General features: G+C 44.5%; 1 protein-coding gene across 2 annotated transcripts; it reads left to right on the top strand.

Moving 5' to 3' along the window:
* Positions 1-12,577: 12,577 nt before the first annotated feature.
* On the top strand, positions 12,578-15,353 carry LOC125535824 (phosducin-like protein 3). 2 transcript variants are annotated; one of them, XM_048698894.1, is made up of 4 exons: positions 12,578-12,873; positions 13,182-13,325; positions 14,163-14,371; positions 14,971-15,353. In XM_048698894.1, the coding sequence occupies exons 1-4, from the start codon at positions 12,632-12,634 to the stop codon at positions 15,102-15,104; spliced, it is 729 nt and encodes a 242-aa protein (XP_048554851.1). In that variant the 5' UTR covers positions 12,578-12,631; the 3' UTR covers positions 15,105-15,353. The 2 variants fall into 2 exon arrangements, with proteins under 2 accessions (XP_048554851.1, XP_048554850.1); XM_048698893.1 differs by having other exon boundaries at positions 14,944-15,353.
* Positions 15,354-16,738: the final 1,385 nt, after the last annotated feature.

The following is a 16,738-nucleotide window of genomic DNA, read 5'->3' as shown; positions in this document are numbered from 1 at the left end:
ATCCTAATCTCGAAATACGCCAACCCAACATGTACCTTTGGAGACACCTGTAGACACCTTTATAATCACCCAGTTACGTTGTGACGTTTGGTAGCACACAAAGTGTTCCTCCGGCAAACGGGAGTTGCATAATCTCATAGTCATAGGAACATGTATAAGTCATGAAGAAAGCAATAGCAACATACTAAACGATCGGGTGCTAAGCTATGGAATGGGTCATGTCAATCACATCATTCTCCTAATGATGTGATCCCGTTAATCAAATAACAACTCTTTTGTTTATGGTTAGGAAACATAACCATCTTCGATTAACGAGCTAGTCAAGTAGAGGCATACTAGTGACACTCTGTTTGTCTATGTATTCACACATGTATTATGTTTCCGGTTAATACAATTCTAGCATGAATAATAAACATTTATCATGATATAAGGAAATAAATAATAACTTTATTATTGCCTCTAGGGCATATTTCCTTCAGTCTCCCACTTGCACTAGAGTCAATAATCTAGTTCACATCGCCATGTGATTCAACACTAAGAGTTCACATCACCATGTGATTAACACCCATAGTTCACATCGTCATGTGACCTATACCCAAAGGGTTTACTAGAGTCAATAATCTAGTTCACATCATTTATGTGATTAACACCCAAAGAGTACTAAGGTGTGATCATGTTTTGCTTGTGAGATAATTTTAGTCAACGGGTCTATCACATACAGATCCGTAAGTATTTTGCGAATTCTATGTCTACAATGCTCTACACGGAGCTACTCTAGCTAATTGCTCCCACTTTCAATATGTATCTAGATCGAGACTTAGAGTCATCCAGATCTGTGTCAAAACTTGCATCGACGTAACTTTTTACGACGAACCTTTTGTCACCTCCATAATCGAGAAATATTTCCTTATTCCACTATGGATAATTTTGACCAATGTCCAGTGATCTACTCTTAGATCACTATTGTACTCCCTTGCTTAACACAGTGTAGGGTATACAATAGATCTGGTACACATCATGGCATACTTTATAGAACCTATGGCTGAGGCATAGGGAATGACTTTCATTCTCTTTCTATCTTCTGCCGTGGTCGGGCTTTGAGTCTTACTCAATTTCATACCTTGTAACACAGCCAAGAACTCTTTCTTTGACTGTTCCATTTTTGAACTACTTCAAAATATTGTCAAGGTATGTACTCATTGAAAAAACTTATCAAGCGTCTTGATCTATCTCTATAGATTTTGATGCTTAATATGTAAGCAGCTTCACCGAGGTCTTTCTTTGAAAAACTTCTTTAAAAACACTCCTTTATGCTTTGCAGAATAATTCTACATTATTTCCGATCAACAATATGTCATTCACATATACTTATCAGAAATGCTGTAGTGCTCCCACTCACTTTCTTGTAAATACAGGCTTCACCGCAAGTATGTATAAAACTATATGCTTTGATCATACTATCAAAGCGTTTATTCCAACTCCGAGAGGCTTGCACCAGTCCATAAATGGATCGCTGGAGCTTGCACACTTTGTGAGCTCCTTTTGGGTTGACAAAACCTTCCGGCTGCATCATATACAACTCTTCTTCCAGAAATCCATTCAGGAATGCAGTTTTGACATCCATTTGCTGGATTTCATAAAATGCGGCAATTGCTAACATGATTCGGACAGACTTAAGCATAGATACGAGTGAGAAACTCTCATCATAGTCAACACCTTGAACTTGTCGAAAACCTTTTTGCGACAATTCTAGCTTTGTAGATAGTAACACTACTATCAGCGTCCGTGTTCCTCTTGAAGATCCATTTAATCTCAATAACTCACCGATCATTGGGCAAGTCAATCAAAGTCCATACTTTGTTCTCATACATGGATCTCATCTCAGATTTCATGGCTTCAAGCCATTTTGCGGAATCTGGGCTCACCATCGCTTCTTCATAGTTCGTAGGTTCATCATGATCTAGTAGCATGACTTCCAGAACAGGGTTACCGTACCACTCTGGTGCGGATCTCACTCTGGTTGATCTACGAGGTTCAGTAGTATCTTGTTCTGAAGTTTCATGATCATCATCATTAGCTTCCTCACTAATTGGTGTAGGTGTCACAGAAACAGGTTTCTGTGATGTACTACTTTCCAATAAGGGAGTAGGTACTAGTACCTCGTCAAGTTCTACTTTCCTCCCACTCACTTCTTTCGAGAGAAACTCCTTCTCCAGAAAGTTTCTGAATTTAGCAACAAAAGTCTTGCATTCGGATCTGTGATAGAAGGTGTATCCAATAGTTTCCTTTGGATATCCTATGAAGACATATTTCTCCGATTTGGGTTCGAGCTTATCAGGTTGAAGCTTTTTCACATAAGCATCGCAGCCCCAAACTTTCAGAAACGACAACTTTGGTTTCTTGCCAAACCACAGTTCATAAGGCGTCGTCTCAACGGATTTTGATGATGCCCTATTTAACGTGAATGCGGCCGTCTCTAGAGCGTATCCCCAAAACGATAGCGGCAAATTAGTAAGAGACATCATAGATCGTACCATATCTAGTAAAGTACGATTACGACGTTCGGACACACCATTACACTGTGGTGTTCCAGGTGGCGTGAGTTGCGAAACTATTCCACATTGTTTCAAATGTACACCAAACTCATAACTCAAATATTCTCCTCCATGATCAGATCGTAGGAATTTTATTTTCTTGTTACGATGATTTTCAACTTCACTCTGAAATTCTTTGAACTTTTCAAACGTTTCAGACTTGTGTTTCATTAAGTAGATATACCCATATCTGCTTAAGTCATCTGTGAAGGTGAGAAAATAACGATATCCGCCACGAGCCTCAACATTCATCGGACCACATACATCTGTATGTATGATTTCTAACAAATCTGTTGCTCTCTCCATAGTACCGGAGAACGGTGTCTTTGTCATCTTACCCATAAGGCACGGTTCGCAAGTACCAAGTGATTCATAATCAAGTGGTTCCAAAAGTCCATCAATATGGAGTTTCTTCATGCGCTTTACACCGATATGACCTAAACGGCAGTGCCACAAATAAGTTGCACTATCATTATTAACTTTGCATCTTTTGGCTTCAATATTATGAATATGTGTAACACTACGATCGAGATCCAACGAACTATTTTCATTGGGTGTATGACCATCGAAGGTTTTATTTATGTAAACAGAACAACAATTATTCTCTGACTTTAATGAATAACCGTATTGCAATAAACATGATCAAATCATATTCATGCTCAACGCAAACACCAAATAACACTTATTTAGTTTCAACACTAATCCCGAAAGTATAGGGAGTGTGCGATGATGACCATATCAATCTTGGAACTACTTCCAACACACATCGTCACCTCACCCTTTACTAGTCTCTGTTTATTCTGCAACTCCTGTTTCGAGTTACTAATCTTAGTAACTGAACTAGTATCAAATACTGAGGGGTTGCTATAAACACTAGTAAAGTACACATCAATAACATGTATATCAAATATAATTATTATCACTTTGCCATCCTTCTTATCCGTCAATCACTTGGGGTAGTTCCGCTTCCAGTGACCAGTTCCTTTGCAGTAGAAGCACTTAGTCTCAGGCTTAGGATCAGACTTGGGCTTCTTCACTTGAGTAGCAACTTGCTTGCTGTTCTTCTTGAAGTTCCCCTTCTTCCCTTTGCCCTTTTTCTTGAAACTAGTGGTCGTGTCAACCATCAACACTTGATGCTCTTTCTTGATTTCTACCTTCATTGATTTCATCATCATGAAAAGCTCGGGAGTCGTTTTCGTCATCCCTTGCATAATATAGTTCATCATGAAGTTCTACTAACTTGGTGATGGTGACTAGAGAATTCTGTCAATCACTATTTTATATGGAAGATTAACTCCCACTTGATTCAAGCGATTGTAGTACCCAGACAATCTGAGCACATGCTCACTAGTTGAGCGATTCTCCTCCATCTTTTAGCTATAGAACTTGTTGGAGACTTCATATCTCTCAACTCGGGTATTTGCTTGAAATATTAACTTCAACTCCTGGAACATCTCATATGGTCCATGACGTTCAAAAACGTCTTTGAAGTCCCGATTCTAAGCCATTAAGCATGGTGCACTAAACTATCAAGTAGTCATCATATTGAGCTAGCCAAACGTTCATAACGTCTGCATCTGCTCCTGCAATAGGTCTGTCACCTAGCGGTGCATCAAGGACATAATTATTCTGTGCAGCAATGAGGATAAACCTCAGATCACGGATCCAATCTGCATCATTGCTACTAACATCTTTCAACACAATTTTCTCTAGGAACATATCAAAATAAACACAGGGAAGCAACAACGCGAGCTATTGATCTACAACATAATTTGCAAAATACTACCAGGACTAAGTTCATGATAAATTTAAGTTCAATTAATCATATTACTTCAGAACTCCCACTTAGATAGACATCCCTCTAATCCTCTAAGTGATTACGTGATCCAAATCAACTAAACCATGTTCGATCATCACGTGAGATGGAGTAGTTTCATTGGTGAACATCACTATGTTGATCATATCTACTATATGATTCACGCTCGACCTTTCGGTCTCCGTGTTCCAAGGCCATATCTGTATATGCTTGGCTTGTCAAGTATAACCTGAGTATTCCGCGTGTGCAACTGTTTTGCACCCGTTGTATTTGAACATAGAGCCTATCACACCCGATCATCACGTGGTGTCTCAGCACGAAGAACTTTCGCAACGGTGCATACTCAGGGAGAACACTTCTTGATAATTAGTGAGAGATCATCTTATAATGCTACCGTCAATCAAAGCAAGATAAGATGCATAAAAGATAAACATCACATGCAATCAATATAAGTGATATGATATGGCCATCATCATCTTGTGCTTGTGATCTCCATCTTCGAAGCACCGTCGTGATCACCATCGTCACCGGCGCGACACCTTGATCTCCATCGTAGCATCGTTGTCGTCTCGCCAATCTTATGCTTCCACGACTATCGCTACCGCTTAGTGATAAAGTAAAGCATTACAGCGCGATTGGATTGCATACAATAAAGCGACAACCATGTGGCTCCTGCCAGTTGCCGATAACTCGGTTACAAAACATGATCATCTCATACAATAAAATTTGGCATCATGTCTTGACCATATCACATCACAACATGCCCTGCAAAAACAAGTTAGACGTCCTCTACTTTGTTGTTGCATGTTTTACGTGGCTGCTACAGGCTTAAGCAAGAACCAATCTTACCTACGCATCAAAACCACAACGATAGTTTGTCAAGTTGGTGCTGTTTTAACCTTCGCAAGGACCGGGCGTAGCCACACTCAGTTCAACTAAAGTTGGAGAAACTTTCACCCGCTAGCCACCTTTGTGCAAAGCACGTCGGGAGAACCGGTCTCGCGTAAGCGTACGCGTAATGTCGGTCCGGGCCGCTTCGTCCAACAATACCGCCGAACCAAAGTATGACATGCTGGTAAGCAGTATGACTTATATCGCCCACAACTCACTTGTGTTCTACTCGTGCATATAACATCAACATATAAAACCTAGGCTCGGATGCCACTGTTGGGGAATGTAGTAATTTCAAAAAAATTCCTACACACACGCAAGATCATGGTGATGCATAGCAACGAGAGGGGAGAGTGTGATCTACGTACCCTTGTAGATCGACAACGGAAGCGTTATCACAACGTGGTTGATGTAGTCGTACGTCTTCACGGCCTGACCGATCAAGCACCGAAACTACGGCACCTCCGAGTTCTAGCACACGTTCAGCTCGATGAAGATCCCCGGACTCCGATCCAGAAAAGTGTCGGGGAAGAGTTCCGTCAGCACGATGGCGTGGTGACGATCTTGATGTACTACCGTCGCAGGGCTTCGCCTAAGCACCGCTACAATAATATCGAGGACTATGGTGGAAGGGGGCACCGCACACGGCTAAGAATATGATCACGTGGATCAACTTGTGTGTCTAGGGGTGCTCCCTGCCTCCATATATAAAGGATCAAAGAGGGGGTGCGGCCGGCCAGGAGAGGGCGCGCCAGGAAGAGTCCTACTCCCTCCGGGAGTAGGATTCCCCTCCTTTCCTAGTTGGAATAGGATTCGGGAGGGGGGAAAGAGGAGAGAGAGAAGGAAGGGGGGCGCCGGCCCCCTCTCCTTGTCCTATTCGGACTAGGGGGGAGGGGCGCGCGGCCCAGTCCTGGCCACCTCTCCTCTCTTCCACTAAAGCCCACTAAGGCCCATATACCTCCCGGGGGGTTCCAGTAACCTCCCGGTACTCCGGTAAAATCCCGATTTTACCCGGAACACTTCCGATATCCAAATATAGGCTTCCAATATATCAATAATCTTTACGTCTCGACCATTTCGAGACTCCTCGTCATGTCCGTGATCACATCCGGGACTCCGAACAAACTTCGGTACATCAAAATGCATAAACTCATAATAACTGTCATCGTAAACCTTAAGCGTGCGGACCCTACGGTTCGAGAACAATGTAGACATGACCGAGACACATCTCCGGTCAATAACCAATAGCGGACCTGGATGCTCATATTGGCTCCTATACATATTCTACGAAGATCTTTATCGGTCAGACCGCATAACAACATACGTTGTTCCCTTTGTCATCGGTATGTTACTTGCCCGAGATTCGATTGTCGGTATCTCAATACCTAGTTCAATCTCGTTACCGGCAAGTCTCTTTACTCGTTTCGTAATACATCATCTCACAACTAACTCATTAGTTGCAATTCTTGCAAGGCTTATGTGATGTGCATTACCGAGAGGGCCCAGAGATACCTCTCCGACAATCGGAGTGACAAATCCTAATCTCGAAATACGCCAACCCAACATGTACCTTTGGAGACACCTGTAGAACACCTTTATAATCACCCAGTTACGTTGTGACGTTTGGTAGCACACAAAGTGTTCCTCCGGCAAAAGGGAGTTGCATAATCTCATAGTCATAGGAACATGTATAAGTCATGAAGAAAGCAATAGCAACATACTAAACGATCGGGTGCTAAGCTAATGGAATGGGTCATGTCAATCACATCATTCTCCTAATGATGTGATCCCGTTAATCAAATAACAACTCTTTTGTTTATGGTTAGGAAACATAACCATCTTCGATTAACAAGCTAGTCAAGTAGAGGCATACTAGTGACACTCTGTTTGTCTATGTATTCACACATGTATTATGTTTCCGGTTAATACAATTCTAGCATGAATAATAAACATTTATCATGATATAAGGAAATAAATAATAACTTTATTATTGCCTCTAGGGCATATTTCCTTCATCGGAAACATTGTCGATATTCTCGACAGGTGGAGTACATAACACTTTTCGGTCCTTGACCGAAGAGGGAGAAGCCGACGGTCGGTTAAGACGCGTTTAAAGTTCGGGTGAACAAAGATATGATATTAGTACTTCGGTACATACAATCATTATACATAAAATTCTTTTACCCAAGTCACTTGGGGGCTCTTAAATTTATATGAGTCGTTTTATAATAAGTGTTCTTCTTCTTAGTTGTTGCAAAGTTTTTATTACTATTATTATTCATCACTTCTTTTTTCGACACGAGTGTGTGGTCACTAGCCGAGGAGCCTAATTTCTCTCTCAAAGCTGCTAGAGTTTAGTTTGCTAAACTGGCCTAATGAGAAGTACTCCGCCTTCGGGATAGGAGGTTGAAGCCGTAGGCTAACCCGCTTGGAGTCTTGAGATAGGATGTGTCATGTTAAAGCACGACAGAGGCACTCTTTTTTTCTAAGACCAATTTTCGGATTGGCACCGAACACTTGATCTTGTTCGGATGTCATGTTTTTACTGACTTTTTTGGTTTTCCAAGCTTTTGGCACTTTTAAACTATTCATGTGTTTTCAGCACAAGTCTTGTAGTGCAACGCCGGACACCTTTAGAGATTCGGCAAAAACATTCTCGGATATTGCTATATATGCATCGGTTTCGAATTGTGTCTTCGGTCAATAGTTGGGTTGCCCGGCTCCTGCGCTTGCCTCCTACGTTCCGCTTTGTTCGGCTAGGTGTGCAAAGGGAGAACCACTGCGATTGTGCTTCCAGCTCACATGGTTAAGCACCTCAGTGGAGAAAGCCAAAATCTGACTGTCACAATAAGTGTAAACTGGTCAGCGATCCGATGATTGTGTTATATGATGGGCCATTCATAACATTGGCCGAAGTGTTTACGGCTTGACCTCGACTGTCACTGAACACTACCGGGGGCTAGTAACTGGCCTCCCAAACTAAATCCTCAATATTTTGCTCTTACATTAGAGCTGAGGTTTCATGATCATGCTTAGCATGACAACCCAAAGAAAGGAACCGCTAGCGGGACTATTTTCTTTGGAAGACATTTCTTATGTTAAACAGTAATATAACATATCTCTCTACGTACCTTTGTTTATAAAATCGTATGGCCAGTTTGCCTTGTTTGTCGTAAATCTTTGCCCTCATAAAGGCTTTATAAAGTAGGACAAACACTCCTCGGCTACTGGCCGAGGAGATTGAAGCCGATGGTTGGTCAACAAAGTTTTGTACAATGCGGATCCGAGCATTAATGACGTAAAGTACTTGGATACATAGAGTCATTACACATAATTTGTGATTTTACTATGGATATCGATCCTTAATTCGGCCACCCGTGCCCGCGTTAAGGCTCGGGGGCTACTGGGCTTTGGGCTTATTACTTACAAATATTAAAGGGGTACATCGATCCCCTGATCTGATGTTGCCACCCGACCAATGTCTCGGGGGCTACTGCATTGCCTATCCAATGCATAAAATTTTAAGTGCAATACAGTTTCCGAGGAGATTTTGATCCCCAGGTTGGTCAGCCGCACCCAACCTGAGTCTTGAGGACTGAGCACGCCGCTTTTTGTGTCCCGAAGTATTCTGCCGAGCTAGGACTTGATCCTCAGGCCGATTTTGCAAATCAACCTGAGTCTCAGAGGCTACTGGGATCAGCGGTCTTACGTCATCCTTCAGGGGCATCTCGGGTTTTAGACCGTTACACACCTTGAGGGCTACTGGCTATATATCTCGGTAGAGAATAAATTGCACCAATCAAAAATATTGACAAAAAATCGGCCCACAGTCGGGGTGGTGCACCACCTCGGAAGCAGTCCGGCCTAAAGCTCGGCGCTAGTGGCTGGCTCCATAGAGGGCATTTCCGGCATTAAGCTCGGCTAAACTCCTTCAACTTTTTTGAACCAAGGTGATTTATGATAGTCCGGCGTTGGAGCTTGGACATAGTCCTGTGTTGGAGCTTGGACATAGTCCGGCGTTGGAGCTTGGACATAGTCCAGCGTTGGAGCTCGGATACAGTCCGACGTTGGAGCTCGGATACATTCCGGCGTTGGAGCTCGAAAGCGGTCTGGCGTTGGTGCTCGTCTGCAAAAGATACCTCGAATGCAGTCCGACGTTGGAGCTCGGACGCAAGAGGACACTGCCTCCCGGGAACAACTTCAAACCCGAGGTGTGGCATAAAAATAACAAGGCATTGATAAAGGCCGAAAACTTAAAGGGGCTCCTCGGATACCCGACGTATAAACTCGTCGAATGCATTTCGGCGATCCTCAAGATCGAAGATGAGAAAATTTGTTGAACCAGTTTTCAAGACTGACAACCGAAGATGAAGAATAGTTCGGAAGAATCGAGGAGCGTCCCTAACTTGAAGACCGGTTCAGGGGGCTACTGACGGTGTCCTGGACTAGGGGGTACTCAACACGTCATCTCCCAATCTGTTAGATTGGGCCGAGGACCCCCATGGCCGTATACTCATGGGCCAGTTCGGACAGCTGCCGCATACATGGAAGATTCCACAAGACTTGGTGATCAAGACAAGGACTCCTCCCCACCGGCGTATTCGGCTAGGACTCTTGTTATCCCAGGCCATTGGTGCATTATATAAACCGAGGCCAGGCTAGTCGATAGATAACATATACAACAATCATAATCATAGGCTAGCTTCTAGGGTTTAGCCTCTCCGATCTCGTGGTAGATCAACTCTTGTAACCCCTATACTCATCAATATAAACAAGAGCAGGACGTAGGGTTTTACCTCCATCAAGAGGGCCCGAACCTGGGTAAGCATCGTGTCCCCTGTCTCCTGTTACCCATCGATCCATGATACACAGCTTGGGACCCCCTACCCGAGATCTGCCGGTTTTGACACCGACAAGGCCCAGAGATACCTCTCCGTCATACGGAGTGACAAATCCCAGTCTCAATTCGTGCCAACCCAACAGACACTTTCGGAGATACCTGTAGTGCACCTTTATAGCCACCCAGTTACGTTGTGACGTTTGGTGCACCCAAAGCATTCCTACGGTATCTGGGAGTTGCACAATCTCATGGTCTAAGGAAATGATACTTGACATTAGAAAAGCTTTAGCAAACGAACTACACAATCTTGTGCTACGCTTAAGATTGGGTCTTGTCCATCACATCATTCTCCTAATGATGTGATCCTGTTGTCAATGACATCCAATGTCCATGGTCAGGAAACCATGACCATCTATTGATCAACGAGCTAGTCAACTAGAGGCTTACTAGGGACATGTTGTGGTCTATGTATTCACACATGTATTACGGTTTCCAGTTAATACAATTATAGCATGAACAATAGACAATTATCATGAACAAGGAAACATAATAATAACCTTTTATTATTGCCTCCAGGGCATATTTCCAACATTGATTTCTTCCTATCCATCACCATTGTTTCTGTGGGTAATGGTCAGTCCACCTCCTTCTGGGCCAACCTGTGGCTACCCAACTCCACTGACACCCTGGCGGTTCGTTTCCCAGCCCTTTTCTCACACTGCAAAGCGGTAGTCTGCCTTTGTGGCTCGGTGCTGGCTTCTACGGAACTTAACCTAGACCTCACAAATCGATTATCTCATGCGGCTGAACGTGATCTGGGGGAATTGCGTGCTATTTTGGCAACAGGTAACTTGAATTTGCAGATACAGGACACGAGGATTCGCAAACACGGAGGCAAACCTCTTACAACCAAAATGGCCTATTCGATGCTTTGGCTAGCACAACCGATCGACCAACTCGCTCCTACCATTTGGAGGAATTATGAGCCGAATAAAAGCAGATTTTTCATTTGGCTTGCATGCAAGGACCGTGTGTACACCAATGAGAGACGCTTCCGGAGATCAATCGCCACCTCAGATGTGTTCCCATTCTGTGGTGCTTGTGAAAGTATCACTCGCCTTCTTATTTAATGCCACCTATTGTTAACTCTGTGTGATGAACTCCAGAGCCTTCATGATGGACGGCCAGATAGTCTGCTGGATGTTTGCCTGGGTGCAACCACCAACAAAGTGTGCTCTACTGTGATCATCGTCGTGTTCGGGAATACTTGGAAAAGGCGGAATGCAAAAGTATTTAGAAATGAAACTTGGGGCATACACTGCATTGGTCGAGTTGCAGCGGGCGATCTAATGCTCTGGTCCATCGGTGCAAGAATGCTCAGAGACAATCTCTGCTCAAAGACTGGGGATCAATGTTGTTCCACCTGGCCACGAGATTATAGGCCTTATGTATTTCCTTTAAACTTCTTTTACTTCCTCTGAACTTTTGTTATCCCCCCCTCCTCTTGTACTCCTCTGCTCCTCTCTATAATTGTTTTCGTCTTGGAATATATGGTTCAGCGTAAGCCCGCTGTTGACGCGTAAAAAAATGATGCAGCTTTGCTCTTACTTTGAATATTCCTTCCAATTTTATCTGTTTTTGAATAATTCTGTGCTAACCATCTTCTGTAGTCACACTTTTTTATTGCAACCAAACACTACTCTTTTTTGGCTGTAAACAATACCTCAAATCTTCCCAATTCACCGCATCACGAAGAACCCTAACCTCCAACCCCCACATTTCACCAACAAAAATATATCTCGAGCCGCAAACACAACAACGAGCAAAATCGAAGGAGAAGAGGGCAAGGGCAGACGAGGAGGAGGAGCTCATCGTGCTTTCGCGGCCTCAGAGGATGGTGTCGTTGGCGAGATGACCAACCGTCATCTCCGCTGCCCCGAAGAATGATCTTCTCCCGCTTTGCTTCTTCTCCTTAGTTTTGGTTCGCAATCAGTGGCACCGTCTCATCCAGCGGAAAGCCTCTATATGAATGACAAGCGGGCCCAACCTGCCACACGCGGATCCAGATCCCATGCGCAATAGCGTCTAGCGCGAGTACGTGGGGTCCACCTGTCAGCCGATCTCTTCCATTCTCTCGCCTCCTCGTTCCCCTTCGGCATTCTTAGGCATAACTCGGGCCGGGTTGGGCCTAACAAAGCCCAAAGCAGAAAACCTAGGCATGGGCCAACCGTCAGGCCTAGTTTTTCGGCCCAAGCCCGGCCCATCAGTCAAAAAGCTCATCAGGCCTCGGGTCGGGCTTCTTTCTTAAATTGCAAATACAACAAGCCCAACCCAGCCCGGCCCGACCATTGGGCTCAAAATCTAGGCCCAGCCCCGGCCCATGGGCAAGGTCGGGCCGTTCGAGACGGCCTGCCATGGCCAGGTATACTGGCCTTCCGCTTCTCCTGTCCCGATCTCTCTCTCGCTCGCTCGCTCGTTCGAGGCTCGGCCATGGCGGACTACCACTTCGTGTACAAGGACGTGGAGGGGGCGACCACGCAGTGGGACGACATCCAGCGCAAACTCGGAAACCTGCCCGAGAAGCCGGAGCCCTTCAAGCCGCCGCCCTTCGCCCCCAGGGTCGACGCGGACGAGCAGCCCAAGTCCAAGGAGTGGCTCGACGCGCGCGACCCCGACGAGCTCGAGGAGCTCGAGGACGACCTCGACGATGACCGCTTCCTGGAGCAGTACAGGTGCGCCCCCTCTCTTTTCCCCATCGGCCTCGATCTAGTCTCCCGCACGTCTGGTGATCCATGAGATGTGTTCCACTAGTGCTTTTCGTGATTGGTTTGACCCGAATTACACGGTAGGATGGAGGTAATTCGTGTGATTTCCACAGAAATCTGGTCTGTTTCAGTTGTTTTTGATCTGGACTCGGGGCACTACTGTACAATTTCAGTTGTTTTGGTACCACTTGCGAGAAAGTGTCGTTCTGATCCATGGAGCCAGAAATCCATGTCCATCAATTGTCTGATGTTTTGATGTTGTGGTGTGCTTACAGGAGGATGAGGCTTGCAGAGCTCAAGGAGGCAGCAAAAACTGCCAGATTCGGCGCAGTACAGCCCATCACAGGCTCTGATTTTGTGCGTGAGGTTTCGCAGGCTCCACCGGATGTCTGGGTTGTGGTCTTCCTCTACAAGGATGCGTAAGGCGAAATTCATCCTATTTACGATATGATGCCCTTCTTCTGTCAAAAACTACACCAAGAAACAGCTAATTTTTTTATGGGCATGTAAGTAGAACTTTATTCGTAACTAAGTGTCGAACTATACATACTCCCTCCGCAAAGAAATATAAGAGCGTTTAGATCACTAAGGCCCTGTTTGTTTGGGCTTTTGCTTCTACGGTTTGTTTGAGCTTTTATGGCTTTTTGGCCAAAGTGGAAATGCTGCAAAAGCAGAAGCAAAAGCCCAAACAAACAGGGCCTAAAGTAGTGATCTAAATGCTCTTATATTTCTTTACAGCGGGAGTGTTTGTTATGTTGATTAAAAATGGCAGCTTGAAAATGAGTACTATCTACTATGGTTCTTGGAATTTGTTATCCAGAGATATAATTGTGTTGAAATAGTTTTGGCAAAATCTGACCTTGTATGCACGTGATTTTTGAACTACCATTTCAAAATAAACAAGATAACCTAGCTTAGCAAACCATACCACACCATGATATTTTTCCTCTTCTTTTCTACTTCGATTTACTCCACACGCTCTCCGCAAACAGAACAGGTTGGATCCCATCTTTAACTGCACAGAGCAGCAGCCTACGAAAAGCCCTGTGCTCGTATTTTGATTTATACTCATTTTGACTGGAAACTGAAGGATTTTAGGACATTATGCCCTATGCTTCTGTGAGACGTTTGCAGTGCTTCTGCTTTATATGCTGTTTAACTGTTTCCCAGAGGTGCTTATAATACAGAAATGACTCTAGGAAGAAATACTACCTCAAACTGTTCATTGTCTGAGACTTCTATGGATCTTATCGCAGGATACCAGAATGTGGGCTGCTTGAGACTTGCCTGGAGGAACTGGCGCCGAAATATGCAGAAACCAAGTTTGTTAAAATTATTTCCACGGACTGTATTCCCAACTACCCAGATAGAAATGTTCCTACAATACTGGTGTACAACAACAGTGCTGTCAAAGGGACTTATGTTGGTCTACAGAAGTTTGGTGGAAAGAAATGCACACCTGAATGTAAGTTGTACCACACAATCAGTTTCCACTATCTTAGTTCAAGTTACTCTTCTTTCTTTAGTTGGTTGGGCAAAAATATTGTCAGTACACACCAGTAGACTGTGTGCGTGTGCGTGTGCGTGTGCGTGTGCGTGTGTGTGTGTGCGCGCGCGCTTAAAGTTGCAATTAGCCAGTCGCACGATACAATTCGCAATTCGGCTTAACGTGACTATAATCTTTGACCTTAGGATGAGGTTTTTTCCCTTCGTACTAAGAGGAAAACATGTTCAGGGCGACAGGCATGTCTACGGTGAATATATGGTCCTGCTGTATGTTTGCCTTGCATCATATGACAAACAGAAGAAAAAAAAAATCGAGGGAACAAATTTTAGATGAGTGCCTAACACAGTGGCATGCCTAGTTCACAGTTATGCTGCTGTTACCATTAAAATCGAATATGTCATGTGAATAAGAAACGACAATGGATTTCTTGCTCACTTAAATTACACCGACTGATGTGAGCGCACGGAATCTTTAAGTGTCATGCACGGTCTTCCGCTCTTTATGCTAGACTTCCATTCTGTTTATTCCAGCTGTTGCATTGGCGCTTTGCCATTCAGACCCAGTACTGAATGATGGACAAGGTGGTGGCGATTCATCCCGTAACAATGTCATGGAAGGCGTTCGCAGGAAGTTCATAGAAAAGGTTGTCTCCCAGCTTGAAACGCAAGAAGACGAAGATGATAGCGACTAAAACTTACTCTTTTCTGCTAGTTTTATTTTAGCTCGGTGATATATCATTTTGATCCACGGACAACATTTGTCTCGGCTTTACTAGTCTTATTTGGTTGTCTGTGTGTGGAAAATCTGGAAGCTGTTTTAATGAGGTTCTGTATAAACTTTGTCTCGGTAACTTGCTGCGATTCACGTGGCCGGTGGTAATGTATCTTGGTGTTCTGGTTCTGAGAGATGATTATGGAATATGAAACGGAGAAATTCGTCAGTGGAGATGATTTTTTTTGCGTTGACGCAAACTGCACACATTTATTCTGGGATTTTGTCTCTACTGCACATAATTTCTGAAGAGAAAAAATAAAAAGGACAATGCTACACGTCTGCCGGATGATAAATTGATTACATCGGTCGCCTCGCTAGCCGTCGGATGCTGCCCGAAACAGCTGTCCGATCTACCGCCCCAGCCAACTGAGGGGCTTTACAACAAGGACCTTGTTGCAAAGGTCCGTCAAGACAACACTGTTGGCCCGCCATGGCACGTTGCTGGTGGTCGGAGCTGTCGCGCCTCCTCCCGCCCAGCACCCCGAGCAGCTGCCTCTACTCCAGCACGACAACGACGAGCTCTCATGTCGGGCATTCCTTTGGCGATTTCTGCAACTGAAGCTATGTTTCTGAAACATGCGTCGTGTTGCAATGCTTGGTCTCGCACGCTCTAACGCGGAATGCTCCTCCAGCGCTTTATGCAACCGGGGCTATGTTTTTGAAACAAGACCCATATTGCAGAAGAAAAAATATTCATCATCAAACCTTTTTTCTTCTTTCTGAAACATGACCTTTGTTCCAGGACATTCTGAAACTAGATCCTGTTGATGAAAAAAACTTCATCACCAAACCATTTTTTTCTTTCTGAAACAAGACTAGACACAAAGCAATAGACCTTGCTTTGTGCAATTAGGGTGACTCAATTCAACATTTGTGTATTCATTACCCCTTCGCTCGTTTTATATGGCGGTGATGTTATAGTGATTACATATTGTTGATGAGGTGAGGGGAAAGGCCTCATTAATACTCGCTCCCATGTAAGTCTGGCCATCTTGTGGTGTGTAATTTTGGTGGCCAGGCTTTATCGTCTACTAGCATTTCAAATAATGAGACTTCTTCATTGACTCCTTTCGAAGGTGCTCATAAATGATAGGATGTGATGTATATGCGTACACTCATAAAAATGAGCATGTGAGCGTCTCTGTCTATGTTGTGTTTGTGAAAAAAGCTTCGTAGGTTTGGCAAAGCAAACCACCATGCCAATCTCCTTTCAAAAGAAAAAAAACTCCTCGAAAAAGGAGTGAAGTGAACCATTGGATGAGTCTCCCGAGTCGCTCCCCTCCCGGGCGGCTCTGGAGGCCCTTTCCCATTGATCCCTAGTAACTCCTTCGATCTGTGTCTCCTGCCATCACTGTCACCGATGCCGTCGGCGGTGGCGGCGCCCACCCCATCAAAGACGGTGGGCAGGGAAGGTGCTTCCTCGACAGTATCACAAAGGGAGGAGGTAGGACATTGTTTGAGGGCATGGGGCGGCGCGCCTGTCTTGGCCGGTGCCTGAGGACCCCGTCGGAGTGAAGGGAAGGTCGTGCCGCCGCCGTGGCCGTCTTCGAC

Source organism: Triticum urartu, chromosome 2 (genome assembly GCF_003073215.2).
Source record: "Triticum urartu cultivar G1812 chromosome 2, Tu2.1, whole genome shotgun sequence".
In the NCBI taxonomy this organism is placed as follows: Eukaryota; Viridiplantae; Streptophyta; class Magnoliopsida; order Poales; family Poaceae; genus Triticum; species Triticum urartu.
The sequence above is the reverse complement of the archived record's forward strand: the minus strand, read 5'-3'. Positions and strand labels throughout refer to the sequence as shown.